Source organism: Microtus pennsylvanicus, chromosome 3 (genome assembly GCF_037038515.1).
Source record: "Microtus pennsylvanicus isolate mMicPen1 chromosome 3, mMicPen1.hap1, whole genome shotgun sequence".
NCBI lineage: Eukaryota > Metazoa > Chordata > Mammalia > Rodentia > Cricetidae > Microtus > Microtus pennsylvanicus.
This window is the reverse complement of record NC_134581.1, coordinates 76,242,035-76,269,475: the sequence shown is the minus strand read 5'-3', so window position 1 is coordinate 76,269,475 and position 27,441 is coordinate 76,242,035. Positions and strand designations below refer to the sequence as shown.

The following is a 27,441-nucleotide window of genomic DNA, read 5'->3' as shown; positions in this document are numbered from 1 at the left end:
CGGAAACGGCGTGGGTCAAAGGGCGAGGGGCGGGGCCGACTGGCAACTCCTGGGTACCAGGGTGCCTAATCCTCCCTTAGCCCAGGGCTTGCAGGGGGTTTGTTTAGAGTGTGGAGTATCAATCTTGTGTCCTTTGTTTGTGTTCACCTGCGTTTCCTTGATCTCTCTTCTTACAGTCCATAAACCGATCCCATGGAATATGTAAAATAATCCGTGTGCCTGAGGAACTAGTATCCAGAATACATAAAGAGTGATTAGGGCTCTATTATAATGGGCCCCTCACCTGTAATCCCAGGACTCAGGAGTCTGAGGAGGAAGATCAAAAGTTAGAGTCCAACCTAAGCGCCAGTATCAAGTTAAAGATCAATCTGGTGTCCATTGAAGACACCCCCCCCCCAAAAAAAAAGATCAAAATAAAGCCATCTAGGTGCAGCAAGAGAACTCAATCGTTAGTCCTAACAACCTGAGGTTTATCTCTGAGACCTACGCGCAGATGTGTACGGGTGTGCCTGCACTTGCATCCTCTCTCACACACATCGTGCACGCACATATAAACAATAATAGTAAAAGTTGGGCTGGAGAGATGGCTCAGTGGTTAAGAGCATTGCCTGCTCTTCCAAAGGTCCTGAGTACATGGTGGCTCACAACCACCTGTAATGAGGTCTGGTGCCCTCTTCTGGCCTGCAGACATACACACGGACAGAATACTGTATACATAATAAATAAAAATTTAAAAAATATAATAGTAAAAGTTGGTTTTTGTTTTAGTTTTTGTTTTTTGGGGACAGTTTCTCTTTGTGGCCCTGGGTGACCTAGAACTCACTCTGTAGACCAGGCTGGCCTCTAACTCAGAGACTCACCTGCCTCTGCCTTCCCAGTGCTGGGATTAAAGATGTGCACCACCGCCGCCTACCTAGCAGTAACTTATTTTTTTAAATATTTATTTATTATGTGTACATTATTCTGTCTGTATGTAGGCCAGAAGAGGGCACCAGACCTCACCACAGATGGCTGTGAGCCACCATGTGGTTGCTGGGAATTGAACTCAGGACCTTTGGAAGAGCAGGCAATGCTCTTAACCACTGAGCCATCTCTCCAGCCCTAGCAGTAACTTTTTTAAAGGAAAAAAGGAATAAAATACTGACATTTGCTACAACGTTATTAACCTTGAAAACGGGTAGGAAAGCCAGGAGCGAAGGCCACAGCATGTAGTGTCCACCTGCCAATCCATAAACAGAGAAAGCATCTAAGCAGTTTCATGGAGTTCCAGAAGACTAGGAAGTGACTGCTAGTGCATGAGAAGCTTATAGTTGGAGTGTAAGTGTTCTGGAATTAGACAGAAACAAATATCCTAAAGGCCACTGCATACTTTATTTTAAAATTAAGAAAATAAAAAAATTGTATGCTTTCTTTTAAAAATATAATTATTTAACTTATTTATTTGTGTGTGTGTGTGTGTGCGTGTGTGTGCGTGTGTGTGTGTTTAGGACAGGGTTTCTCTGTGTAGCAGACTTTGCTGTCCTGGAACTAGCTTTGTAGACCAGGCTGGCCTTGAGTTTACATAGATAAACCTGCCTCTGCCTCCTAAGTGCTGGGATTAAAGGTGTGCATCACCCAAGAGTTATGGACTAATGTAAGTTATAAGAATTAGTACATAAGAAGCCTAAGCTAATGGGTCAATCCGTTTATAACAACAACAAAAAAAGAAGGTATGTGTCACCACCACCCAACTTCATTTTGATTTTAAATCATGCATATGCGTGTCTCTATACTGGTATGTGCTTATGAATACAGGAGCTGCCTGATGCCGGTGCTGGGAATCCAACCAGGGTCCTCTGGAAGAGCAACATGCTTATAACGGCTGAGCCATCTCTCCAGTTCTGAGCTGTACACTTCAGAAGGGAGAGTTTGTGTTTTGTGTTAGCCTCCTGACAGATGGCTTAGCAGTTAACATCCTGCTTTGCTCTTGCAGAAGATCAATTTCGCAGATTTGGTTGCCCTATCCACCAACCCTCAAAAACGAAAGAAAAGAAAATGTATGAGCCTGGCTTGGTGGCGCACGCCTTTAAGCCCAGCCTCCAGGAGGCAGAGGTGGGTGGATCTCAGTGAGTTCAAACCCAGCCTGGTCTACAAAGCAAGTTCCAGGAAAGCCACCGTTGTTATACAAAGAAACCCTGTCTCGAAAAAAAAAAAAAGAAAGAAAGAAAGAAAGAAAAGAAAAGAAAAGAAAATGTATGTTCACAAGGATCCTTGGCAAGGAGAGCCTTAGAGGCCCTATAACATAATGAGCTAAAGCAGAACAGGAATCAGATTGACCTGTGTTTGACCCCTTTGCAGTACTTACTGAGTGATTATTTTTTTTCTTTTCCTTTCTTTTCTTGCTTTTCCTTCTGAGTGATTAGTTAAGTTACTATACCTCTATAAGTATCAGTTATTACTCTTTAAATTGGTGGTAATACTTATTTCATAAATTCATTAAATTAGGTAATATAAAATAAATTAGTCTTGCATATCTTTAACTAAATCTGGTGCACATCTTTAATCCCAGCACTCGGGAGGCAGAGGCAGGTGAATCTCTGTGAGTACGAGGCCAGCCTGGGCTACAAGAGCTAGTTCCAGGATGGGCTTCAAAGCTACACCGAGAAACCATGTCTCAAGAAACAATAAATAAATAAATAAATAAAATAAAAAATAGCTAAATCTGCCATAGTATTTTTTTAGATTTTTTAATTTATTTATCATGTATACAGTATTTTACCTGCATGTCTGCCTGCAGGCCAGAAGAGGGCACCAGATATCATTATGGATGATTGTGAGCTCCCCCGTTCACAATTCCCATGGTTGCTGGGAATTGAACTCAGGACCTCTGGAAAATCAGCCAGTGCTCTTAACCGCCGAACCATCTCTCCAGCCCAGTAATTTTCAACAATATGCACTTATTGGGCTGGAGAGTTGGCTCGGCGGTTAAGAGCACAGGCTGCTCTCCCAGAGGTCCTCAGTTCAATTCCCAGCAACCATAATAGGGTGGTTCACAACCATTCATAATGAGATCTGGTGCCCTCTTGTGGCCTGCAGGCAGACATACAGGCAGAACACTGTAAACAAAGAAAGAAAGAAAGAAAGAAAGAAAGAAAGAAAGAAAGAAAGAAGTCTAAAAAAAATGGGGCTGGAGGGATGTCTCAGAGGTTGGGAGCACTGCCTGTTCTTCCAGAGGTCCTGAGTTCAATTCCCAGTAACCACACGGTGGCTCACAACCATCTGTGATGAGCTCTGAGGCCAACACTACATACATAATAAAGAAATAAGTAAATCATTAAAAAATATGTACTTATTAATATGGACACTAACATGTCATAAAAACAAAACAAAAACATCACAATTCCACCAAAAACAGTTTTTTGGAGGCAGTTTTACTTCATATACCTGGCTACAACTCATTGTGTAGATGAGGCTGGCCTTGAGCTCACAGAAATCTATTGCCTGCCTTCACATACTAAGTGTTAAGATTACAGGGAATCCCGTGTTTAACTTCAAGCAGCAAAAGAGGTGTGTGCTAGTTAGTAGCTAAAAAATAGAATCAACCTGTGTCCATTAACTGAATGAAAAGAAAAATATATAATATGTACACACACAGACACACAGACACACACACACAAACACACATACAGACACACACACAGACACACACACAGGCACAGACACACACACACACACAGACACAGACACAGAGACACACAGGAGACAAGTCATCTGCCACAAACAAAATGAATGGAGCTAGAGAACATTCTGTGAAAAAAAATTTTTTTTTCTGAGACGGGGTTTCTCTGTGTAGCCTTGGCTGTCCTGGAAACCTTTCTTTAAACCAGGCTGGCCCTGAACTCAGAGATCTGCCTGCCTCTGCCTACTGAGTACTGGGAATAAAGGTGTGCACCACCACTCCCGGAACATTCTGTAAAATTTAAAAAAAAAAATCAAACAAAAAGCCAGACATGATGACACACACTTGTGATCTCAGCGCTTGGGAGGTGGAGGCAGGAGAATAAAGAGTTTAAAGTCCAACTGGAGAGATGGCTCATCAGTTTAAGAGGACCAGTTGCTTTTCCAGAGGTCTGGGATTCAATTCCCAATACCCACAGGGCAGTTCACAGCCATCCATAATTCCAGTTCCAAGAGAACTGATGCCCTTTTCTTGACCCTGAGGGTACCAGACATGCAGGTGGTACATAAACATACATTCATACCCATACACATAAAAGTAAATAAATGCTTTTTTTAAATTAGAAAACCACTTCATAAATAAAAGATAAAAGTAAAAAAAGAAAAGGAAATATGATTCGCTGTTCTGTTGTACAGAAAAGTTGACCATAAAAACACAATAGAGTTTAGTATATATTTATGAAAAGGTTAGCAGAAAGGACCATGATATATATATAGAGAGAGATAGATATAGATAAATAGATATAGATTTTTTTTTAATCACAAAGAAATGAGAACTGGAACTGGTTTGGAGGCACTGGCAGGTAGATCTCTGACTTCCAGACTAGCCTGGTCTACAGAGTCAGTCTCAGGACAATCAGGGCTACAAGGAGAAACCCTGTCTTCAAAAACAAAACAAGGGGGCTGGAGAGATGGCTCAGTGGTTAACAGCGCTGACTGCTCTTCCAGAGGACTTGGGTTCAATTTCCAGCACCCACATGGCAGCTCACACCTGTCTGTAATTCCAGTTCCAGGGAATCTGACACCTTCACACCAATGCACATAAAATTTGAAAGACCCTACAGACCCCCTCCTCAAAACCCGTAGCTAGCATGCTCCCGGGGGAACGTCCTGTTTGCTTTTAAAAAAATTCTCCGAATCAGCAGCCAGCCTGCTCCCGTAAGAACATCCCATGTGCTTGAGAGAGCAGGATATCTATGAGATAGAGATAGGAAGACTGCAAGGCAAGATGTCAATAAGATAGGACATCAACAAAGCAGGTTAGCTATAAGATAGGAACAGGATGATTGTTGCCAGGCATCCATGCTGAGAGAGGAAACCATTCATGCCCCCGGCCGCATTCCGATAACCACGCTTTTGCTTCTGTAAACTTGCTTTTTGCTCTTCCCTATAAAAAGCCCGCCCTCCAGTTGGCAGGTGCGCAAATCTTCCGAGAGATCTTGCTGCCCACAGGTACCTGTGTCTACTCAATAAACCTCTTGCGATTTGCATCCGTGCAGTCTCGGCCTGTTCCTTGGCGTTGGGGAGGTCTCCTCCCGAAAAGAGGTCCTCCTCGTTGAGGGTCTTTCAAATTAAGTTTAAAACAAAACAAAACAAAACAACAAAAATGGGCTGGAAAGATGGCTCAGTGGTTAAGAGTACCAGCAGCTCTTCCAAAGGACCCAGGTTCAATCCCCAGCACCCCCACATGGAAGCTCACAACTGTACCCTCACACAAACTTACATGCAAGCAAAACACCAATGCACATAAAATTATATAAAAACAAACTAAAGGAAAGAAGAAAGGAAGAAATGAGGACTGTTGGTGGCACAAACTGGAGAAGTGGAAGGGGGACTATGGGTCTGAGGCCAGCCTACTCTATATAGTTAGCTCTGAGCCAGCCAGAGTTGCATCGTGAACCCTTGTCTCAAACAGGAAAGACAATGGTGGAAGAACTAGAAATGCTATGAATTAAATATTATTCAGTGTATTTGTGTATGGAAACAACACACAATGTCTCATAAATCTGTGCAATTCTTGGGCTGGAGAGATGGCTCAGTGGTTAAGAGCATTGGCTGCTCTTCCAAAGGTCCTGAGTTCAATTCCCAGCAACCACATGGTGGCTCACAACCATCTGTAATGAGGTCTGGTGCCCTCTTCTGGCCTGCAGACATATACACAGACAGAATATTGTATGTATAATAAATAAATAAATGATTTAAAAAAAAATCTGTGCAATTCTTAAGTAGCGATCTTATTTTAAAGAAGTGTGTCTTTTTTCTCACCCCCACCCCCAGTTTTCTTTTTATTTATTTAGACAAAGTTTCCCTGTGTGGCCCAGGCTAACCCTAACAAGGAGGTCCTCCTGTTTCAATCTCCTGAATTGGGATTACAGGTATGGGCAGTTCTGAAGATAGTTTTTCTTTCTTTCTCCTCCTGATCCCCCCCTTTTTTGTTGTTGTTGTTGGGTTTTTGTTGTTTTGTTTTGCTTTTTGAGACTTCCGAGGGAGGCTTTCTCTGTGTGCAACCGTGGTTATTCTGGAACTCGTTTTGTAGATCAGGCTAGCCTTGAACTCAGAAATTCACCTGCCTCTGCCTCTGCCTTCCCAGTGCTGGGATTACACCACTGCTCAGCAAAATGAAGTGTTTTTATTTTTATTTTTTAATCACAGTATTTTATTGTTTTGAGACAAGACCACAGTATCCCAGACTGGCTTCAAACTCACCAAGTTTGAAGCTGATCTGGAACTTCTACTCCTCCTGCCTCCCCCTCCCAAGTGCTGGGGTTACCAGTACTTTGCCTGGCTCGTAGTTTTGTTCAGCAAATAGAAGCAGAGGAAACAGTTAAATCCTAATCTCAGCTAAAGGAAGAATAAAGAATGCCCATGTGACATAGGACACCGTGAGGGGAAAGGCTAGCATATCATAGAATTGCTATAAAAGGACTTTTAAACATGCTTGGACTTTTCTAACTATATTCTGATTAGGCTTATCTGGGAGAAACTGCATGACAAATGAGCCTTGTCTTTGAGATGACAAATTCTAGTTGGAAGAAAATCCAACAGCCTGTCCTACCACCTTTGGCCACTAGATGTCACAATCGACTCAGTTGTGGAAACCATAGACAAGTCGACTGCTTGGCCCCTAGAGCGGCGGGCCGCTCTATCCCAGTGCCGCGTCCCGTCACCGGCGAAGGGGTGGGGTGGGGTGGGGGTGGATGGGCGGTGCAAAAGGTCTCGCGATTTTTCTTTCTCGGTCTCGCTCTGTGTTATTTTATTTATTTATCTTTTTGCCTAGAGACTGACGATAGGGCTTGCTGCACTTAGGGATCCCTGAAGTGGCCTGGCCGGAGAGTGAGACCCCAGTCCTAGGCTGGGGTTCTTTCCAAATAGAGGAAACGGATCCAGAGGGGCTACAGGTAATTGGTGCTTTCGCCAGGAGACCCCGTTACCACCGTTTTTTCCGCACTCCGCGCCCAACCAACTACCCTGGATCCTTGTCTCTTGGACAAACAAATGAGATCCTGTCTTCAAAACGGATGGAAGTGATAGAGGCGATGCTTTGGGGATTAGTAGATGGGGCCGAGACTGCAGTCCGCCTTTTCTCAGGACCATCCTTCCCTTCTCGGCCCAGAGGTGACCCAAAGTCTGAACCCTGTCTGGACTCTAGCACCCCTATAGTCCAGTCCCGTTTTTATCACCCCCCCCTCCCCGGCCAGGAGCCTTAATAGCTGTGGGAAAACTGACCAAACCTGAGACGATCTCAGTCTACCTATGCATGCTGTGCTTCCCTTGAGTGTATCTTATATGCAGCTTTTGGTTCGCTCCTGGAAAAGATTGGATGTCTTTTTTCTTCCGCAGTTCTCTCGGCTCAAGCCAGTGCTAGCTAAATAAGGGTTGGAGCTGGTTAGCTGCTTGCTCTGGAGTCAGGAAGTTTTCCTTTGGGGAAAGTTTGGGGGTGTGTGTGTGGGGGGTGAACGCATCTCTTCGCGGAGCCCTGAATGTACATCTCAGGGTAGGAGCTATCTATGTAACATACCTCCTTTTGCTTAGACCAAAATTGTTGAGAACCAGACTTACGATGAGCGTCTAGAGATTAACGACTCGGAAGAGGTCGCCAGTAGTAGCACTCCAACACCCGGACATCAAGGTAAGAAAAGAAGAAAAGAGAGACAAGAAGGGAGGTGGTTTTCAAAACGCTAGCACAGATTGCGTTCATGTTTGTATTCGGTAAGCTTCTAGATCGTATCGTAAGCGTTAACTCTGAGAGTCAAGCACTTGCTGCTGATTTCGTTTCCTCACTAGTTGAGGGAAAATACCAGTTCACCGGATTGCAGCATTTTCCAGTGCAAGCTCTATCCTCCATCACTGTCCGCTCCATGTCACCACTCTGTAGATTCTACCCCAGGTTCACTGTGTTTCGTTTTGCTTTAATTATTATTTAAAAAATTCTATGTGTATGAGTGGGTTTTTTTTTCTCTTTGTTTTGTTTTTTTGCCTGCATGCTTGTCTGTGTACCACCTGCGTGCCTGGTGCTCTCAGAGGCTAGAAGAGGGCATTGGATCCCCTTGAACTGGGGTTACAAATGATTCTGAGCTGCCGTGTGGGTGCTGGGAATTGAACTCTGGTCCTTGTGGAAGATCACCCAGTGCTCTTAACTACTGAGTCTTCTCTCCAGCCTGTTCACTGCTGTGTTTTGTTTTTAACTCTTTAAGATGTGCGGTAGCCTTCCCTTAATCTGCCACCCCAGCCGTAATTGCATCAGTTTTATCAGAGGTCTTGACACCATTCATTTATTCACCTACCTCCAACTCAGATCTGCCTGCCTCTGCCTCCCCACTGCTGAGAAAAAAAGGCATGTGCCACCACCACACCCAGCTCGCCTGACATTTTTGAATGCTTGCTATGTGCCATGTTCGCGCTGGGTAATACAATGGCGAACAAAAGACACGTCTCTGCCATCCTGCTGCTTGTAATTTTAGAAGACGGATGACCAGTGAGTTAGCAGTCATTATTACAGATACCGTGTACGCACTGATGTAGGCAGAGTGTTTGCTGCTATGGAATGGTGATGGGTGAGAGTGATTTGTGGCCAGGGAAGGCTCACAAGGAAAGAGCAGGGGAGGGGGTATGTATGGTCTGATCAGGAAGGAGGCGTCACAAGCAGAAAGCAGAGTTTCAGAGGCTGGGTTGCTGTTCCGTGTAGAGTTTATTGGAGCGTTCAGAGACGGAAACAAGGCAGTGAGGGAGGCACCGTGGTAGCGGCTGAGTTGAGGTGCTGACGGTTTGGACTGTGGCGTGAATAGAGACCTGGCGCCACTGCAAGATAGACTGCCATTCAGGAATCACTAGGCTTGCTCAGGTTTGAGTCCAGAGTTGGGGATCACACCCATGTATATTTTACCACAATAAACCAAACCAGTGTGATCCCCAGCTCAGTGCTTATTGTGATAAAGTGTACATGGTATAGAATACTATTTTGGCCACTTTATTTGTAAAGTTACATGGCTTTATGTAATAACTGTCACCACTGTCTTAGTTACTTTTCTGTTGCTGTAATAAGACAACGTGGCAGAAACAACTTATGGAAGAGTTTATTTGAGGCTTACAGTTTCAGGGGACTGGAGTTCATGATAATTGGCAGTAGGAGAAGCTGAGAGCTTATACCCTTTTTTTTGTTGTTGTGTTGTTGTTGTTTTTGGCTTTTTAAGACAGGGTTTCTCTGTGTAACAGCCCTGGCTGTCCTGGAACTCGCTTTGCAGACCAGGCTGGTCTTGACCTCAGACATCTGCTGCCTTTGATTCCTGAGTGCTGGGATTGAAGGCGTGCGCCACCATGCCCGGCTAAATTTTAGTATATGTGCTGCAGAAGTGAGCATGTTGAGTATTACTTAGTCACTAGGTTTTTTTTTTCTCCATCATGTTTGGATTTTATGTGTTTATTTCAAATTAGGGTTTTATTCAGTGGAGCCTAGGCTAACCCCGTACTCATTATGTAGCTCAAGCTGGCCTTGGATTTGAGATACCCTTCTGTCTTAGTCTCCTGAGTACTGTACACTACCATGCCCAGTGACTTGAACAAATGGAGCTCTTGCCAGCTGTGGACTCGTTTTCAGCTGGGTAATTTAATAAGTCAAAAAGTGTTAATCTGCATGTATTTGACTTAGAATTCATCTAATATGTTTTCATGCTGGTTATGTTTAAATCTGATTATACTTTTTTTCCCTTTGTTTAAGATTTATTTATTCTGTATACAGGTTCTACCTGCATGTATTCCTGCAGGCCAGAAGAGGGCACCAGATCTCATTACAGATAGCTGTGAGCCACTACGTGGTTGCTGGAAATTGAATTCAGGACCTCTGGAAGAGCAGATTGTGTTTTTAACCTCTGCGCCACTTCTCCTGCCCCCATGGCTCATGTCTTTAATCCCAGCACTTGGGAGGCAGAGACAGGTGGATCTCTGAGTTTCAGGACAGCCTGATCTACAAAGTGAGTTCTAGGACAGCTAGGGCTACACCGAGAAATCCTCTCTTGAAAAAAGAAACAAAGAAAAAAGCAAAAAGAGAAAGAAGAAACAGTCATTTAAGCACTAATGAAAAACTCTTCCCCTAAGGTCCCCCGGTTTCTGCGGGTCTTCCTAAGGAGACGATGGCTGACAACAGCAGCGATGAGTACGAAGAGGAAAACGACAAGGTGCAGTATAGCCGACAGTGTCTTCAGGGTTTGGGCTCGGTGCAGTTGATGTGAGATGACACCGAGTCAGCAGGAAACGTTCCCCGAGCATTGACCTCATGGCTTCACGTTTACTGCTGAGCCCTTTCCTCACACAGACTACAGCTAGCTGTTTATGTATGTCTCTATGATGATGTCAGAAACCCTGGAACTGGAGTCACAGACAGCCATGAGCTGCCATGTGGGTGCTGGGAATTGAACCCGGGTCCTCTGGAAGAGCAGCCAGTGTTCTTAACTGCTGGCTGAGCCATCTCTCCAGCCCCTACAGCTGGCTCGTAGTGGGCAGCTTCATCTAAAATGGGACCGTGTTTCAGAGCTTATTGATTATAAAAATCAACCAGGATACTTGCTCTTAAAAATACAGATTCCAGCCAGGCGGCAGTAGCGCACACCTTTAATCCCAGCACTGGGGGGCTGATGCAGGCAGATCTCTGAGTTTGAGGCCAGCCTGGTCTAGAGAGAGTTCCAGGACAGCCAGGGCTACATAGAGAAATTCTCTCAAAACAAAACAAGAATGTGTGTGTGTGTGTGTTCATTTCTTGTCTAGAGAAATGTAAATGTCCCAGCAGTTAAGAGCACTGGTTGCTCTTAGAGAAAGAGTCCCAGCCCCCAGATGGCAGCTCATAACCTTCTGTAACTCCAGTTCCAGGGAATCTATGCTCTCTCTGGCCACTCTGGGCAACAGACATGAAGGTTGTACATTGACATACCTACAGGCAAACACCCATACATATGTAATAAAATAGTGAAACATAAAAATACAGATTCCTAATTCACTTCCAGAATCTCAGCGGTACTACCTCAGAACTTGTGTGTTTGTGTGTGTGTGTATGTGTATAATTTTTTTTTATTTGTTTGTTTTTTGGAGACAGGATTTCTCTGTGTAGCCCTGGCTGTTTGGAACTCACTCTATAACCTTAAAAGTTACTTTTACCATTTGTTTATTCATTTTTATTTTATTCATATAGGTGTTTTGCCTTCATATATTGTTTTTTTTTTTGTTTTTTTTTTGTTTGTTTTTTTTTGTTTTTTTTTTTGTTTTTCAAGGCAGGGTTTCTTTGTGTAGCCTTCACTGTTCTGGAACTCACTCTGTAGACCAGGCTTGCCTCGAACTCACAGAGATCTGCCTGGCTGTGTCTCTGGAGTACAGGATTAAAGGCATGCGTCACTGCCCACCTTGCCTGCATATGTTTCTATGCACCATATGTGTACCTTGTGCCCATGGAGGCTAGAAGAAGACATTGCATCCCCTGAAACTGGAATTATAGATGGTTGTGAGCTGCCATGTGGGTGCTAGGAATTGAACCCAGATCCTTATTTGTTTATTATGTATATAGTATTCTACCTGCATGCATACCTGCATGCCAGAAGAGGGCACCAGATCTCATTATAGATGGTTGTGAGCCACTGTGTGGTTGCTGGGAATTGAACTCAGGACCTCTGGAAGAACAGGAAGTTCTCTTAACTTCTGAGCCATCTCTCCAGCCCCTTAACTACACTCTTAATCGCTGAGCCATCTCCCAGACCCTAAGAAGCTACTTTAAAAGGAGGCTAGTCGGTCACCTGTCAGGTCCTAAGGGAGGGCATGCTACAGGCTACAGGCCACAGAGACAAAGATATGAACCTGTCTCAACTGTCTCTGCAAGTGAAGACACCACCAGACCCTTTCTTACAGACCTGAGAGTGTAGGATGGAACATAGCCAGCCAGAAACTCAAAAATGTAGGCTGTTGGCAGGTGGGCCCGTGTCTTTAATCCCAGCAGGTGGATCTCTTGAGTTCAAGGCCAACGTAATCTACAGAGCAAGGTCCAGGACAGCCAGCCAGGGCTACACAGTGAAACCCTGTCTCATAAACCAAAAGCCAAAGCAAAACAAAAAACCCAGCAACAATAATGATAAAAAAAGAAGAAACCACAGAAACTTAGGCTATAATGCCGAGAACACAGGAGCCGCTCATGCTGAACTAGAATGTGTAGTCAGTACACTTGCTCACAGGGGAAGGGTCCTGTGGACAAACTAGATACACCATGAAGGAGGTTTCACTGAACAAAAATGGGAAGCCCCTACTCTCCAGAGCTGCTTATGAGAATCCAGGCTCGGGGTTGAGCATCTATCTACTTTATTCATGTGATATTTTCCAGCCCTTACTCCGAGCATTCTTACAAATTAGATGCTAGGTTTCTCTGTGATCTTTATGAAGACTGTGAGCCTGTAAAGTTTGTCTCCTCCACTTCATCTTTTCCTACTCCCTAACTAATCTGAAGTTGTTACCCTTTTCCTGTATTTTTGTTATCTTTTTAAGTATGTTTGTGTGTTTGTGCACATGAGTACGGGTACCCATGCAGGTCAGAAGAGCTCAGATCCTTGAGCTGCCATGATGGCAGGGGAGGTTGTGAGCTGCCTTTTGTAGGTGTTGGGAGCTAAAGTCTGGCTCACTGCGAGAGCAGTTTGTGCTCTTTGTCACTGAGCTTCCCCCCATGATTTCTTTTACCCTGAATTATGTATAAATATGAGTGTGCGGTGTGTGTGTCTGTGCGAGGGGGAGTGGGTATGTGTGAGTGTGCGGGGGACTGTGGGCATGTGAATGTGAGTGCAGGTGCCCTCAGATTCCAAAAGGATCCCCTGTCATGGATTCTGGGAATGGAATATGGGTTTTCCTTTTCCTGAGCCCTCTCTCCAGCCCCACCCCCTTTTCCTAAATTTGGGGAGTGAGGCTTCTGGGTTATTTTATGTATTGCTTCCAAGATCAAGTAATAGGCTCCTGGCTATAAGCTGAGTAGACTTTGTACCCTGTTTCTAGTAGAGAATTATGGTTGAAGACTGTGGGGCTCTACGTAGCAGAAGGTTCTCGGGCCTCTGGGGATGGTGCCGCCTCTTTTTCTAGTGACCAGGTGGCAGAGGTCTGCGGGCATTATGAGAACAGTGCTGAGTCAGGCACAGGAATTAAATTCCTCTTTACATAAATGTTTCCCACCTGCCCTGCCCAGGAGAAGAAGAAGCCCTCCCAGCTGACCCCTCAGCGGGCCTTCAGTGAAAACGATGATGATGATGAGGACGATTCATCCGAGACCGATTCTGACGATGACGACGATGACGACGAGCATGGAGCACCTCTGGAAGGGTAGGACGGAACCTGTGCCAAGGGGGATTTCGCTCAAGATGGCAGTTGGAAGGACTTATCTGGGAGTAGATTGTAGCATCTTTTGAAATCCTCTACTTAGGGCTTTCTCATATCTCAGGAGCCCGGCACTGTGAGTCTTCATTTCTTTCTGGCTGCACTGCCCCGACTGCTCCTGTGATGTCCTTAAACTACCTGAAACATTGTGGGCTCAGCACGTATGCCGGGTTAACCTAAAGCATGGCCTCTGCTCCCAGGAGCTCCCCCTTGGGAAAGAAGTGCACTGTGCATGTGCCCAAGCATTTCGGTCTAGTGGGGTCCACTACATGCACATAAGCGTTTCCGTCTTAGGCTGAGGTCCTTCCTGGACAGCAGGGAAGAGTATCAGGGGCCTCACACTGAGGCCAGGTCCTTGGGTGACGCTAAGTAAACAGCAACAACAACCATTTTACGCTGAAGCAATCCAGTCACAGTGCATCGTGAGCCACTCCTGTAAGCTGTAATCAACATGCATTCGGAACGCCATCCATTCACGCTGGGGATATAGCTCAGTGGGCATGTGTTTGCCTGTGTATGTGAGGCCCTGGGTTCCGTCCCCATAACTGCAAAACAAACATATAAAATACAGTTACTAACCAAGTGTAATGGCATGAATCCGAAATCTCAGCTACCTGGAAGGCTGAGGCAAGATCTCTTCAATTCAGGAGTTTAAGGCCAACCTGGGCAACATAGCAAAGCTTCATCTTAAAATAAAGTTAAGTTTAACAAAAAATTAATTAAAAACTTAAGTATATAAAATGACCAGTGAACTAAATGATGAAATAACCATTTTTTTTTTAACTTGTTGAAAGTATAGTTGCAGACAAGTGTGGTGGCGCACGCCTTTAATCCTGGCACTCAGGAGGCAGAAGCAGGCTATGAGTCTCTGTGAGTTGAAGGCCAGGCTGGTCTACATAGTGAGTTCCAGGAGAGCCAGGGATTTGTAGAGAGATCTTGTCTGTGTCAAAAATTAAGGGAAGTGTATGATGTGGAGGGGGGCAAGGACAACAGAGATGGCTCAGAGGTTAAGAGCACTTGCTGCTCTTGCAGAGGCCCTGGATTCACTTCTCAGCACCCACATGGTGGCCCACAGTCATCTGTCTCCAGTTCCAGGTGATCCGATGACCTCTTCTGATGCCTGAATGTGATGTATTTGTAGGCAAATCTCTCATATACAGAATTTTTTTTTATTATTTATTATGTATATAACATTCTGCTTCCATGTATACCCACACACCAGAAAAGGGCACCAGATCTCATTACAGATGGTTGTGAGCCATCATGTGGTTGCTGGGAATTGAACTCAAGACCTCTGGAAGAGCAGTCAGTGCTCTTAACCACTGAGCCATCTCTCCAGCCTCGAAAATAATTTTTTTAAGTATATAGTGCTATCTGCATTAGTAAAGGCTAGTTTCTGAACCAGGCAGAGCGGTTTAGGCCTATAATCCCAACATTTAGAAGATGGAGGCAGGATTGATGCAAATTTGAGACTAACATAGTGAGACCCTGACATTTGCAGAGCTTCTGCCATGTAGCATGAAACCTGCCCATTGTCTGAACTCTATCCCAAAAGTGTAGTTTTTCTTTTACTTCCTTCCTGTGTCTCTGGTCTACTGGCTTGCTTGTGCTGGGCTTTCTCACTTTCTCACCTAGTGTCTAAAGACACCTCCATCACTACCCTCACACTCCCCGATCCCTACCCCACACTCCCCTCATCGCTACCCCCACACTCCCCCATCCCTAACCCACACTCCCCCATCCCTACCCCCACACACTCCCATCCCTACCCCACACTCCCACATCCCTACCCCACACTCCCACATCCCTACCCCACACTCCCACATCCTTACCCCACCCTCCCACATCCCTACCCCACACTCCCCCCATCCCTACCCCCACACACCCCCATCCCTACCCCCACACACTCCCATCCCTACCCCACACTCCCACATCCTTACCCCACCCTCCCACATCCCTACCCCACACTCCCCCCATCCCGACCCCACACTCCCACATCCCTAACCCCACACTCCACATCCCTAACCCCACACTCCCACATCCCTAACCCCACACCCTCACATCCCTACCCTCCTACCTCCATACCCTTACCCCCACCCCGCTGCAGCCTCTTGCTGACCTTCATTTTGATTATGTCTGCTTTCTTGGGCCCTAACTCAAAAGGCATGACCTTCTCTTTCCCTCTTCTTTTCCCTCCTTCTGGCAGCTGCCAGGATTTCTCTCTCCAATTCTAAGAAAATGGGCTTTCAAAAAAAAAAAGTCTTTAAGAAAGGCGTTTGTGCTGGGCGGTGGTGGCGCACACCTTTAATCCCAGCACTCGGGAGGCAGAGGCAGGCGGATCTCTGTGAGTTCGAGACCAGCCTGGTCTACAAAGCTAGTTCCAGGACAGGCTCCAAAGCCACAGAGAAACCCTGTCTCGAAAAAACCAAAAAAAAGGCGTTTGTTTTCTTTCTTTGTTTGTTTTGGTTTTTGGAGACAGAATTTCTCTGTAGCCCTGGCTGTCTGCTTTGTAGACCAGGCTGGCCTCGAACTCATAGAGATCCACCTGCCAAGTGCTGGGATTAAAGGCGTGTGCCACCACCGCCCAGCTCATTCAGAGACTTTTAAAAGTCATGTTATGGGCCTAGAGATGGCTCAGTGGTTAAGAGCACTGGCTGCTCTTACAGAGGACCTGGGTTAGATTCCCAGAATTCACATGGCACCTCACAAAAGTCTGTAACGTCAATCCAAGGGGATCTGACGTAATCTGATCTCCTGTATACAAGGTATAAACGTGATGTCCAGACATACTTGACAAAACACCCACACACACTAAAAAAAAATAATAACTAGAGCTAGAGAGATGGCTCAGAGGTTAAGAGCACTGGCTGCTCTCCTAGAGGTCCTGAGTTCAATCCCCAGCAGCCACATGGAGGACAACTATCTATAATGAGATCTGGTATTCTCTTCTGCCATGCAGACATACATGCAGGCAGACAACTTCTACCCATAAAAAGTACATAAATAAATAAAATTAAAAAGAAAAATCACATGGATTTTCTGTGGCTTTTTCCTTTAGTTAGAGGTAATTATAATCAATGTCAAAGTTTCTTTGTAAGCTCCCAGGAAAATAGGCAGGGGCAGAAGGAAGGTTTGGGGTCACATCTCTATGGTGCAAATCACACGGGCTGGCCAGGGCCCTGCCATCTGTGCTCCTCGAGGGCCACTTTGACCTGCCTGTATCTCCTTCCCCAGGGCCTATGATCCTGCAGACTATGAGCATCTGCCAGTGTCAGCTGAGATCAAGGAGCTCTTTGAGTACATCAGCCGGTAAGACCTTACAGAAGGGGTCTGCCTTGCCCGAGCCATTGCACTCTAGCCCAGTCAAGTGACATTTTCTAACTGCTTCCACCTTCCCTCAACCGTCTCTCGTAGGTACACACCTCAGCTGATTGATCTGGACCACAAACTGAAACCTTTCATTCCTGATTTTATCCCAGCTGTTGGGGATATTGATGCATTTTTAAAGGTAGAGATGGTGCATCCTAAAAATGATTCCCCTGGGGTTTCTTCCAGCTCCCTACTTCTAGTTCCTCTCATTTCTCTGGTGAGAGGTGACTGCCATAATAGTCTTCATTGCATTGGAGTTCTTTTTGTTGTTGTTGTTTTAGTTTTTTTTCAAGACAGGGTTTCTTTGCATAGCCTTGGCTGTCCTAGAATTAGGCTGGTTTCAAACTCTCAGAGATCCACCTGTCTCTGCTTCCCAAGAGCTGGGATTAAAGGCGTGCGCCACCAGCGCCTGGCAATACATTAGCAGTCTTAACTGTGGTGTCTCAGATCCCACTCGCTGGGTTATGTGACGCAGTGTTATGTGTCTGACCCTAAATGACCATGAAATTAGCCCCATATTTATGCTCCATACATCATGTGGGCTCATTCTAGATAGGACTCCGTCTGGTTTAATAGAAGGGCATGCTTCTTACTGCTGACACCCGACTGGAAATTCGCTATGGAAGTAGTCATTTCCAGCAGCTTAAGGAAAACAGGAGCCATGGCTCTGCTGTGGGTCTCCCGTTTCCTCTCAGGGCTCCTAACTTCTCTCTGAACCAGGTGCCGCGTCCTGACGGAAAGCCTGACCACCTTGGCCTCTTGGTGTTAGATGAACCATCTACAAAGCAGTCGGACCCTACTGTTCTCTCACTGTGGTTAACAGAGAATTCCAAACAGCACAATATCACGGTGAGCTGCTGGTCTAGAGCTGCTGGCCCAGCACTGACCATTGTCTATTAAAAGGGGGTGTGGCTTCAGGCCAGCCTGGGTTTTTAGTGATGGCTTTATTGAGATAGTTTACATAAGAGTCACACACACTTTTTTTAATTTGAAGGTTATGCATATGGGTTTTGCTTGCATTTATATCTGTGCATCTCATGGATACAGTACCCATGGGGGCCAAAAGAGAGCATTGGATCCCCTGGAGTTGGAGCTAGAAATGGTTGTGAACTGCCATATGGGTGCTGGAAATTGAACCTGGGTCCTCTCTAAGAGCAACTCCTAACCCCTGAATCATCTCCCTAACTCCAAGAGTCACCCTTTCAAATTTGACAGTTCGCTGGCTTTCAGTGCATTCATGGAGTTGTCTGCTTATCATTGCTGTACAATATACAGTGCTTCTCTATGCTAGCCAGGGCACTGAGCCCCTCCTCGCTAAGTTACAAAGTTTCATCCTTCAGAAAGAAGCCCTATAGCTGTTCTCTCTCCCTAAACGCTAGTGATCACTTCATTCCTCTTATGACCGAGTAATATTCTTTTTATGTTTACGCCACATTTTATTAGATTCCTCTGTTGTTACCACTTATGTTAATAATGGAGCTAGAATATTCAAGTATAAGTCTTTGTATGGCATATATGTAATTTCTTGAATGTATGTGGAGGAGGAGGGTTGCATTGCCATTTACTTACACCGGTCAACGTTTTGAAGAACTGCCAGATGTTTTCTGAACCAGTAGCAGTCTTACCAGCAATGAATGAGAATTGAAATTTCTCCGAATCTTAACTTAGGCTTGTGAGGGCCTTTTTAATTCCAGCCATCCTAGCAGTTGTGAAACGGCACTTCACTGTGGTCAGCTCTCCCTTTTACTGTGCATCCTTCCCGTGGTTCCATCGTTCTTTTGTTTGTTTGTTAGTTTGTTTTTCTGTTTGAAACAAGATCTCAGGTAGTCCAGACTAGCCTCAAACTCCTGATCTTCCTGCCTCTACTTCCCAAGTTCTGGGATTGTAGTTGGCAGGAGTACATCACTATGCTCAGCTAACAGTACTTTTTCTTCTCTTTTGGCTTTTTGAGATAGGGTCTGTCTATATAGCCCTGGCTGGCCTGGAACTCACTATAGAGCAGGATGGCCTCAGGTCTACCTATCTCTACTTCCCAAGTGCTGGGATTGAATTTATGTGCTATCAGACCCAGCAAACAGCACTTTTTCAATGAGCTGTTTTAAATTACTGTCCTAATATACTTTCTGCTGCTATGAGAAACACCATGACCAAAAACAACTTGGGGAAAGGTTAATTGGGAAGGGACTAATAATAAGGAAAGGGTTAATTTGACTTACATGTCCCATGTCACAGCCCATTCACTGAGGGAAGGCAAGGCCGGAACCTGGAAGCAGGAACTGAAGCAGAACTATGGAAGAGTGCTGCTTGCTGGCCTGTTCTTCCTGTCTTGCTCAGCCTGCTTTCTTATATACCCAAGCCCACCTGCGTAGGGACTGGTTCCTCCCACATCAGTCATCAACCAAGAAAATTCCCACACACTTCCCTACAGGCCAGATTAGTGGGGGCAGTTCCTCAACTGCGCTCCCTCTTCTCAGATAACTTCTGCTTGTGTCTAGTTGACATAAAACAACACCACACACACACACACACACACACTCAAATAACCAACACAGCTACCATACAAAATAATGGGTTTCATTATAATGTATCTATATCATTGTTCTTCTTATTTTTCTAGCAACATATGAAAGTAAAGAGCCTGGAAGATGCAGAAAAGAATCCCAAGGCCATTGACACCTGGATTGAGAGCATCTCTGAGTTACACCGTTCTAAGCCCCCTGCGACTGTGCACTACACCAGGTAATGATAGCTACAGGTCCCTGTGTGGTCTTAGCTGGCCCTCAACTCAGTCTTCCTGCTTCTGCCTCCTGCACGACAGCACATGGCAGAGATATGACTTCACCACTGTAGTTCAGAGTAACTGTCACTATCTGTGACCCCTTGCTTCTAAGAAAACCTGGGGGTAAACTGGATCAATCTGAGGTCCTTAAAAAAATGTACACTTTCAGGGCTGGAGAGATGGCTCAGCCATTGAAGTCTAGGCTCACAACCAAAAACATAAGAGTTCCCAGCACCCATGGCTGTCTCTCCAGCCACTTAAAAAAACAAAAACAAAAACAAAACAAAGACAAAAAACATACACTTCCGCTGTGCTTTATTTGATTAGAAATAAGAAAGATGGCGGCTGTTGGCACAGATTGCGGATGCAAAGATGAGCGTTCTCAGTGTCGTTACCAACTGGCTGGTACATTTGGTTTTCCAGTCTAGGTTCTCCTGAAACCCCGGTGTGCCCAGTTGAGGACTGGTTTAGAGGTAGCTGATGTCATGGTCAATGATTCGTCTTCATATTTACTTCTCCACTTTTAGGCCCATGCCTGACATTGACACGCTGATGCAGGAGTGGTCCCCAGAGTTTGAAGACCTCTTGGGAAAGGTGAGTGGGAAGGATAGGAGTAAGTGTGGCATCTACCAGGGCCCAGTGTTTTCTCTCCTGTGTTATCACTCTGGCTTCTAAATGGAACCGGAACGCATGATAGAAATATATTTATGAACCTAGGATCTCATGCATGGTAGGCAAGTGCTCTACCACTGAGCTAGGCGTATCATCATCCCTCTAAACATACTGTTATGCCCTCTTCTTCCCTGCATGATGGGAGATTCATGCACGCTGTTCTATATCTTGTTTATCCATTTTTACAAATGAGTTGTATACTGTCCTCTAATTTGTGGTGATGGGCATTTGGAAAGTTTCCAGGTTCCATGTATTGCACTAATGCTACTGGGACATTCTGTCGAGCAGGCAGCTCTGGGAAACACGTGCTACCTGCTTTATTATTTCAGGTCCCTTTCTCTAGTGGTGTTGTTTATGTTAGTGTAAGAAGCCGATATCTCATTTACAATTGCCAAGATGTTTATATCTTATCAGTCCATCCATCCATCCTTCCATCGATTGTCTGCCTGCCTGTCTGTCTACTAATCATCTATTCCTGGGGATTGAACCAAGGGCTTCCTGCATGTTAGCCAGGTGCTTTGTGAAGAAGTGAGCTAAATCTGTGCCCCGTACTCTGTAATTTTTGTAGCAAGAGAAAAAACAATTTAGGAAACTTTTATTTTGTTTGGTTTGTTTTTGATTTTTTTTGTTTGTTTGTTTCAGAGACAGGGTCTCACTGTGAATCCTAAATTGGAACTAACTATGTAGCCAAGGTTGACCTCCAACCCGTGGTACTCCTGCTTCAGCCTCCTGAGTGCTGGGATTACAGGCATAAGCCACCACACCCAAGCAGAACCAAATTTTTCTTCATTTTTCATTTTTCTCACTAGCATACAAACTGGCAGCTTGCACTGTGGCATCTGCATACATCCTTACCTGTAGTTGATCCTTTCCCCACGTCTTCTCTCCCAGTGAACTCCTTTCCACTTGCATAGCGTTTGTGTTCTGTGACCCTTCCACTGTCCCTTAAACCCCTACTTTTCTCTTCTCAACTGCCGTACCTCGTTTCCTAGCCTCTTCCAACGCTTACTCCCACATAAATACATGCATACAAAAATTAAAAGCGAGAGGCCGCGTAGGAGAGAACATGTGTTATTTGTCTTTCCATTTTCCTGTAAATTTCATTTCATCTTTCTTTATGGGTAAATGGAATTCTATTGTGTATAGGTACCACATTTTCATTATCCATTCATCAGTTGATGGATATCTAGACTGAACCATTTCCTTGTTATTATGAATGAGAAAGCAGCAATAAGCATTGATTAGTGAATGTCTCTGAGGTAGGCATCCTTTGGGCATGTGCCCTGGAGTGGTAGAGCTGAGTCTTATATATGGACACTATGTTTTTAGTGTTTCTTTGTTTGTTTTTCGAGACATTGTTTCTCTTTGTAGCCCTGGCTATCCTGGAACTCACTCTGTAGACCAGGCTGGCCTCGAACTCACAGAGATCCACCTGCCTTGGACTCCTGAGTGCTGGGATTAAAGGTGTGGGACACTACCACCCGGCACCATTTTAAGTGTTTTGAGAAACCTCCATACTGATATCTAAAGTGCCTGTGCAAGTGTACATTCCCATAATCAGTGCACCAGGTCCATCTCTCCCCACAGTGTGCATTCCCGTAATCAGTGCACCAGGTCCATCTCTCCCCACAGTATGCATTTCCGTAATCAGTGTATCAGGTCCATCTCTCCCCACAGTGTGCATTCCCATAATCAGTGTATCAGGTCCATCTCTCCCCACAGTGTGCATTCCCATAATCAGTGTATCAGGTCCATCTCTCTCCACAGTGTGCATTCCCATAATCAGTGCACCAGGTCCATCACTCCCCACAGTGTGCATTCCCATAATCAGTGCACCAGGTCCATCTCTCCCCACAGTGTGCATTCCCATAATCAGTGTATCAGGTCCATCTCTCCCCACAGTGTGCATTCCCATAATCAGTGCACCAGGTCCATCTCTCCCCACAGTGTGCATTCCCATAATCAGTGTATCAGGTCCATCTCTCCCCACAGTATGCATTCCCATAATCAGTGTACCAGGTCCATCTCTCCCCACAGTGTACATTCCCGTAATCAGTGCACCAGGTCCATCTCTCCCCACAGTGTGCATTCCCATAATCAGTGTATCAGGTCCATCTCTCCCCACAGTGTGCATTCCCATAATCAGTGCACCAGGTCCATCTCTCCCCACAGTGTGCATTCCCGTAATCAGTGTATCAGGTCCATCTCTCCCCACAGTGTGCATTCCCATAATCAGTGCACCAGGTCCATCTCTCCCCACAGTGTGCATTCCCGTAATCAGTGCACCAGGTCCATCTCTCCCCACAGTGTGCATTCCCATAATCAGTGTATCAGGTCCATCTCTCCCCACAGTGTGCATTCCCGTAATCAGTGTATCAGGTCCATCTCTCCCCACAGTGTGCATTCCCATAATCAGTGCACCAGGTCCATCTCTCCCCACAGTGTGCATTCCCGTAATCAGTGCACCAGGTCCATCTCTCCCCACAGTGTGCATTCCCATAATCAGTGCACCAGGTCCATCTCTCCCCACAGTGTGCATTCCCATAATCAATGTATCAGGTCCATCTCTCCCCACAGTGTGCATTCCCATAATCAGTGCACCAGGTCCATCTCTCCCCACAGTGTGCATTCCCATAATCAATGTATCAGGTCCATCTCTCCCCACAGTGTGCATTCCCATAATCAGTGCACCCACCAGGTCCATCACTCACCACAGTGTGCATTCCCATAATCAATGTATCAGGTCCATCACTCACCACAGTGTGCATTCCCATAATCAGTGTATCAGGTCCATCTCTCCCCACAGTGTGCATTCCCATAATCAGTGCACCAGGTCCATCTCTCCCCACAGTGTGCATTCCCATAATCAGTGCACCAGGTCCATCTCTCCCCACAGTGTGCATTCCCATAATCAGTGCACCAGGTCCATCTCTCCCCACAGTGTGCATTCCCATCAGCAGTCATATCTTGGCTTGTGTTTGTTATCTGATGTGAGTTAGAATCAAATACATTTTACTTCCAAGAAAATGAATTTGGGTTGATTTTTGTGCAGGGTGAGAAATATGGATCTACTCTGTCTCTTGCAGTGTGCATTTCTTACAGCTTTGTCAGAAATTAGGTGTACATAGCTGTGTTTGTAGGTCCTCTCATGCTCCATTGGTCTACACTGTCTTGTTTTATGGCGGTACCGTGCTTCTATGTCACTATGGCCCTGTAGTAGAATTTGAGATAAGGTGATGTGATACCTCTGGCTGTGTTCTTTTTATTTAGGTTACTTTGACTACTTTGACTGTCTGTGGTCTTTGTGTTTCCGTATGAATTTTAGAAATGTCTTCTCTGGGTCTGTGAAGAATGTCACTGGGATTTTGATGGGGATTGCATTGGATCTGTAGACTGCCCACTAGTGTAGCTATTTTCACAGTATTAATTATAATTGTGAGGGGAGTGCAAACATGCTGCTGTACACGTGGAGGTCAAAGGAACCTTTATGGGGTGGTCTCTCTCTTTTTACCTCTGAGGGTGGAACTCAGGGTATGGGGTTTGCAAGGCCAATGTTTTTTACCCACTTGTTGGGTCCTTTGTAAGAGCAATATATGTTCTTAATGGTTAAGCCATCTTTCTAGTCCCTTTTTTATTTTTTGGTTTTCCGAGACGGGGTTTCTCTGTGTAGCCCTGGCTATCCCGGAACTCACTTTGTTGACCAGGCTGGTTTCAGACACACAGAGGTCCATCTGTCTCCCAAGTGCTGGGACTAAAGATGTATGTCACCACTGCCCGGCTTCCAGCCCCTTTTTTGGTTTGTTTGTTTGCTTGCTTTTGACAGTCTCACAATGTAGCTACAGATAGCCTAAAACTTACCATGTAGACCAGGCTATCCTGAAACTCTTAGAGAATTTTCTGTGAGTTGTCTTCCAGGTGTTGGGCTTACAGGCCCTATTGAGCCTTTTGACTGTGGTTCATCCTTTGTTGCTTCCAGGTGAGTCTTCCCACAGTTGAGCTCGATTGCAGCCTGGCCGAGTACATTGACATGATCTGTGGTAAGCTCCTCCCCGTCCTTCCTAGCCCTATCTCTGTGTTGTAGGCCTTTGGAAGGGCTTGCTGATCCCTGCACAGTAGTGCCTTGGTTTACAGTCATCACTGGCAGCCAGATTTGCTGTTGGCAGCCCTCTAGGGTGGTGTTGGAGCTGAATATGGAACCTCAAAGTAACATGTCCCATTTGGGAGGGGAGTGGCATCCTAAACAGAAGGGCTCCCAGTTCCAGAGTGTGTTTCTCCTGTCCCTGTGAGCTCTTCTCTGTTACAGCCATCCTGGACATTCCTTTCTACAAGAGCCGGATTCAGTCCCTGCACCTGCTCTTTTCCCTCTACTCAGAATTCAAGAACTCCCAGGTGAGACAGGCAGCCGGGTCACCAAAGCTGTCCTGTCCAGGGCCCTGCTGTGATTGTATTCTCATTTAGGGTCACAGTGCCTTTCCCATGACTAAGTGAGCAACTGAGAAGACTGGGGGGGAAGTAAAAGAGGATGGGCGTTAGATGGAGCTTCGTGAGGAGCCACGGACAGAAGCCAGCAGCCGCATGAATGCAAGCAGGAAGGAAAGAGAGCAAGGGTTGTTTTGAAGGCAGTGGGTACATTGCTGTCTCTTTCAAAAATAAACCCAATGTATCAGTTTGGAAGTAGACTAAGGACATGTTTTGGGACATTTCTCACTATAGCCAAGGCTGACCTGGAAATCTTAGTATAACTTTGAACTCACAGTGCTCTTCCTGCCTTAGCCTCCCAACCTGTGCCATCTTGATCAATTCAGCCTAAAGGGGTTTTACAGTGGTCATCCTTGTGAAAATATAGCAGCTAGCATATTCCAAACTGTTCTCTCCCCTTTTTTGCAGCATTTTAAAGCTCTCGCTGAAGGCAAGAAAGCATTCACTCCTCCATCCAACTCTGCCTCCCAGGCTGGGGATGCAGAGACACTGACCTTCATCTGAGCCTCCTGGGGCTGTGCTTCAAAGTCAGATGAAGACATGGTCTTTGTTGGCAGCTTAACAGCTGCCTGCTCCACCGCTGGGCCTGGCCAGCACGAGACCTGCCACCTGTCTGCAAGAGCAGGCGCACATTTGCCACTGGGTTTCTTCCACCTGCCTGATTACCTTCCCCAAGGAAGGATGGATCCATACTGCTGTGGGCGTTTGAGTTGGAAAACTGGATTTCTGAGAGCCACGGGACACAGGTTGGGGGTGGAGCTTCCAAAAACACCCTTTAGTTAGCTGGAAGTGATTTTACACCCAAAATATTCTGTTAGGTTGTGATAGAATACATATTTGGTTTTCACCTGTGGCTCCTGACTCCTTACTCCCCCTTACCCTGGTGATTTCCAGCGTGACCAGGATAAGGCCGGCCTCTCTGTTTCTGACTTCTGCCCCCTTTCACCTGCTCGCTTTTCTCCCCAAGCAGTCCACAAAAATGGAATCTCTTCCTCAAGACAAGTCTGGATATTTGCTCTTACAGTCTTACAGTCTTCTGCTTTCCTTATGTTGGGGGTATGAGACAGGGTCTCATGTACCCCAGCCTGGTTTTGAGCTGGCTGGGCAGACTGGTCTTGAAGACCTGATCTTCCCGCTGCTACCTCCACCTCCCAGCCAAGCCCAGCTTATTCTCAAATCCTTTGACCTACTTGGCTGATGATAATAGATCAAGATCCTTATTTAGATGGGGTCTTGCCTTCTTAGCAAGGAAGCAATACTGAGGGATTCCCAGACCCTGCTGGGTACCCCCTGCCCCGCCCCCAAATCCACGGCATTAGACGAGACCATTTTGATCATCCAGCGTAGCAGTGCACGTTTCAGCTGTGCCTTTGTGTGCCGTCTCCATGAAAACTTCAAAGGTCAGGGCCTGGAGAACTTCAGTCAGGCAGAGAGGTTCGGAGGAGGTGGCATGCATCTTACATGTCTTTAAATTTTAAAATAATCTTACTAATGTATTTGAGAGTGGTCTGTAGTGCACCATGTAGCTCAGGCTAGCACGGACTCATTATCCTCTCCCTTTGCCTCCCAGGCATGAGGACTACAGGCCTGGGCCACCATGCCTCCTGTTCACCTCTTCGCCTGTGTCCTTTGAATGTCCTTTATGAGAAACTGGGAAAGGTCTTTCTGAGTTGTGCAAGCTGTTGAAACCTCAGGAGCAGGTTGTGGGGACTCCTAACTTGTTAAGAAGCACAGGCAAGAGCATGTGGCCGCAGGGTGCCTGGCTGTGGCAGTGTTAGGAGACGAGCTGCTTAAGTAGCGGGGAGTAAAGCATTGATTCAGGAACTATTTTCGACTGGTATTGGCCACTGTCCAGTCAGGAAACCTGAAACCATTCTAGTTGTTTTTTTTTTTAATTTATTTTTACTTCTTATTTATTTATTATATATACAGTGTTCTGCAAGCATGTATACCTACATGCCAGAAAAGGGCACCAGATCTCATTATAGATGGTTGTTAGCCACCATGTGATTGCTGGGAATTGGACTCAGAACCTCTGAAAGAGCAGCCAGTGCTCTTAATCTCTAAGCCATCTCTCTACCCCCCCCCCCCCATTCTAGTTGTTTTTAACAAAGGACATTTAACACAACACATTGGTTACAAAAGTATGTGCAAGATGGCACAGCAGGTGAAGGTGCTTGCCTGCAAAGCCTGACAGCCTAGTTCAGGCCTTGCGACTCGCTTGGCAAGGGAGAACTACCAGAACTTGTCTTCTGGCAGCTACACGCACGTCCATGAATACACATGCAATACACTCACACCTAATTTTTTGTTTTTTGTTTTCCAAGACAGGGTTTCTCTGTAGGTTTGGAGCCTGTCCTGGAACTCGCTCTTGTAGACCAGGCTGACCTCAAACTCACAGAGATCCGCCTGCCTCTGCCTCCTGAGTGCTGGGATTAAAGGCGTGCGCCACCAGCGCTTGGCTACACATCTGTTTTTTTAAAGTTTAGTGTGGGAAACAGAAGGGAGGATGGAGACTGACGAAAGTACGTGGAAGCTAT

The 27,441-nt window shown here is 45.7% G+C and overlaps 1 protein-coding gene across 1 annotated transcript; it reads left to right on the top strand.

Annotated features, from left to right (window-relative positions):
• Positions 1 to 6,869: 6,869 nt before the first annotated feature.
• On the top strand, positions 6,870 to 25,748 carry Ift46 (intraflagellar transport 46). Its single transcript, XM_075966131.1, has 12 exons — positions 6,870 to 7,115; positions 7,750 to 7,846; positions 10,309 to 10,388; positions 13,415 to 13,548; positions 16,837 to 16,911; positions 17,017 to 17,110; positions 17,692 to 17,820; positions 19,589 to 19,710; positions 20,278 to 20,344; positions 24,399 to 24,459; positions 24,726 to 24,811; positions 25,310 to 25,748. The coding sequence occupies exons 3-12, from the start codon at positions 10,344 to 10,346 to the stop codon at positions 25,403 to 25,405; spliced, it is 909 nt and encodes a 302-aa protein (XP_075822246.1). The 5' UTR covers positions 6,870 to 7,115; positions 7,750 to 7,846; positions 10,309 to 10,343; the 3' UTR covers positions 25,406 to 25,748.
• Positions 25,749 to 27,441: the final 1,693 nt, after the last annotated feature.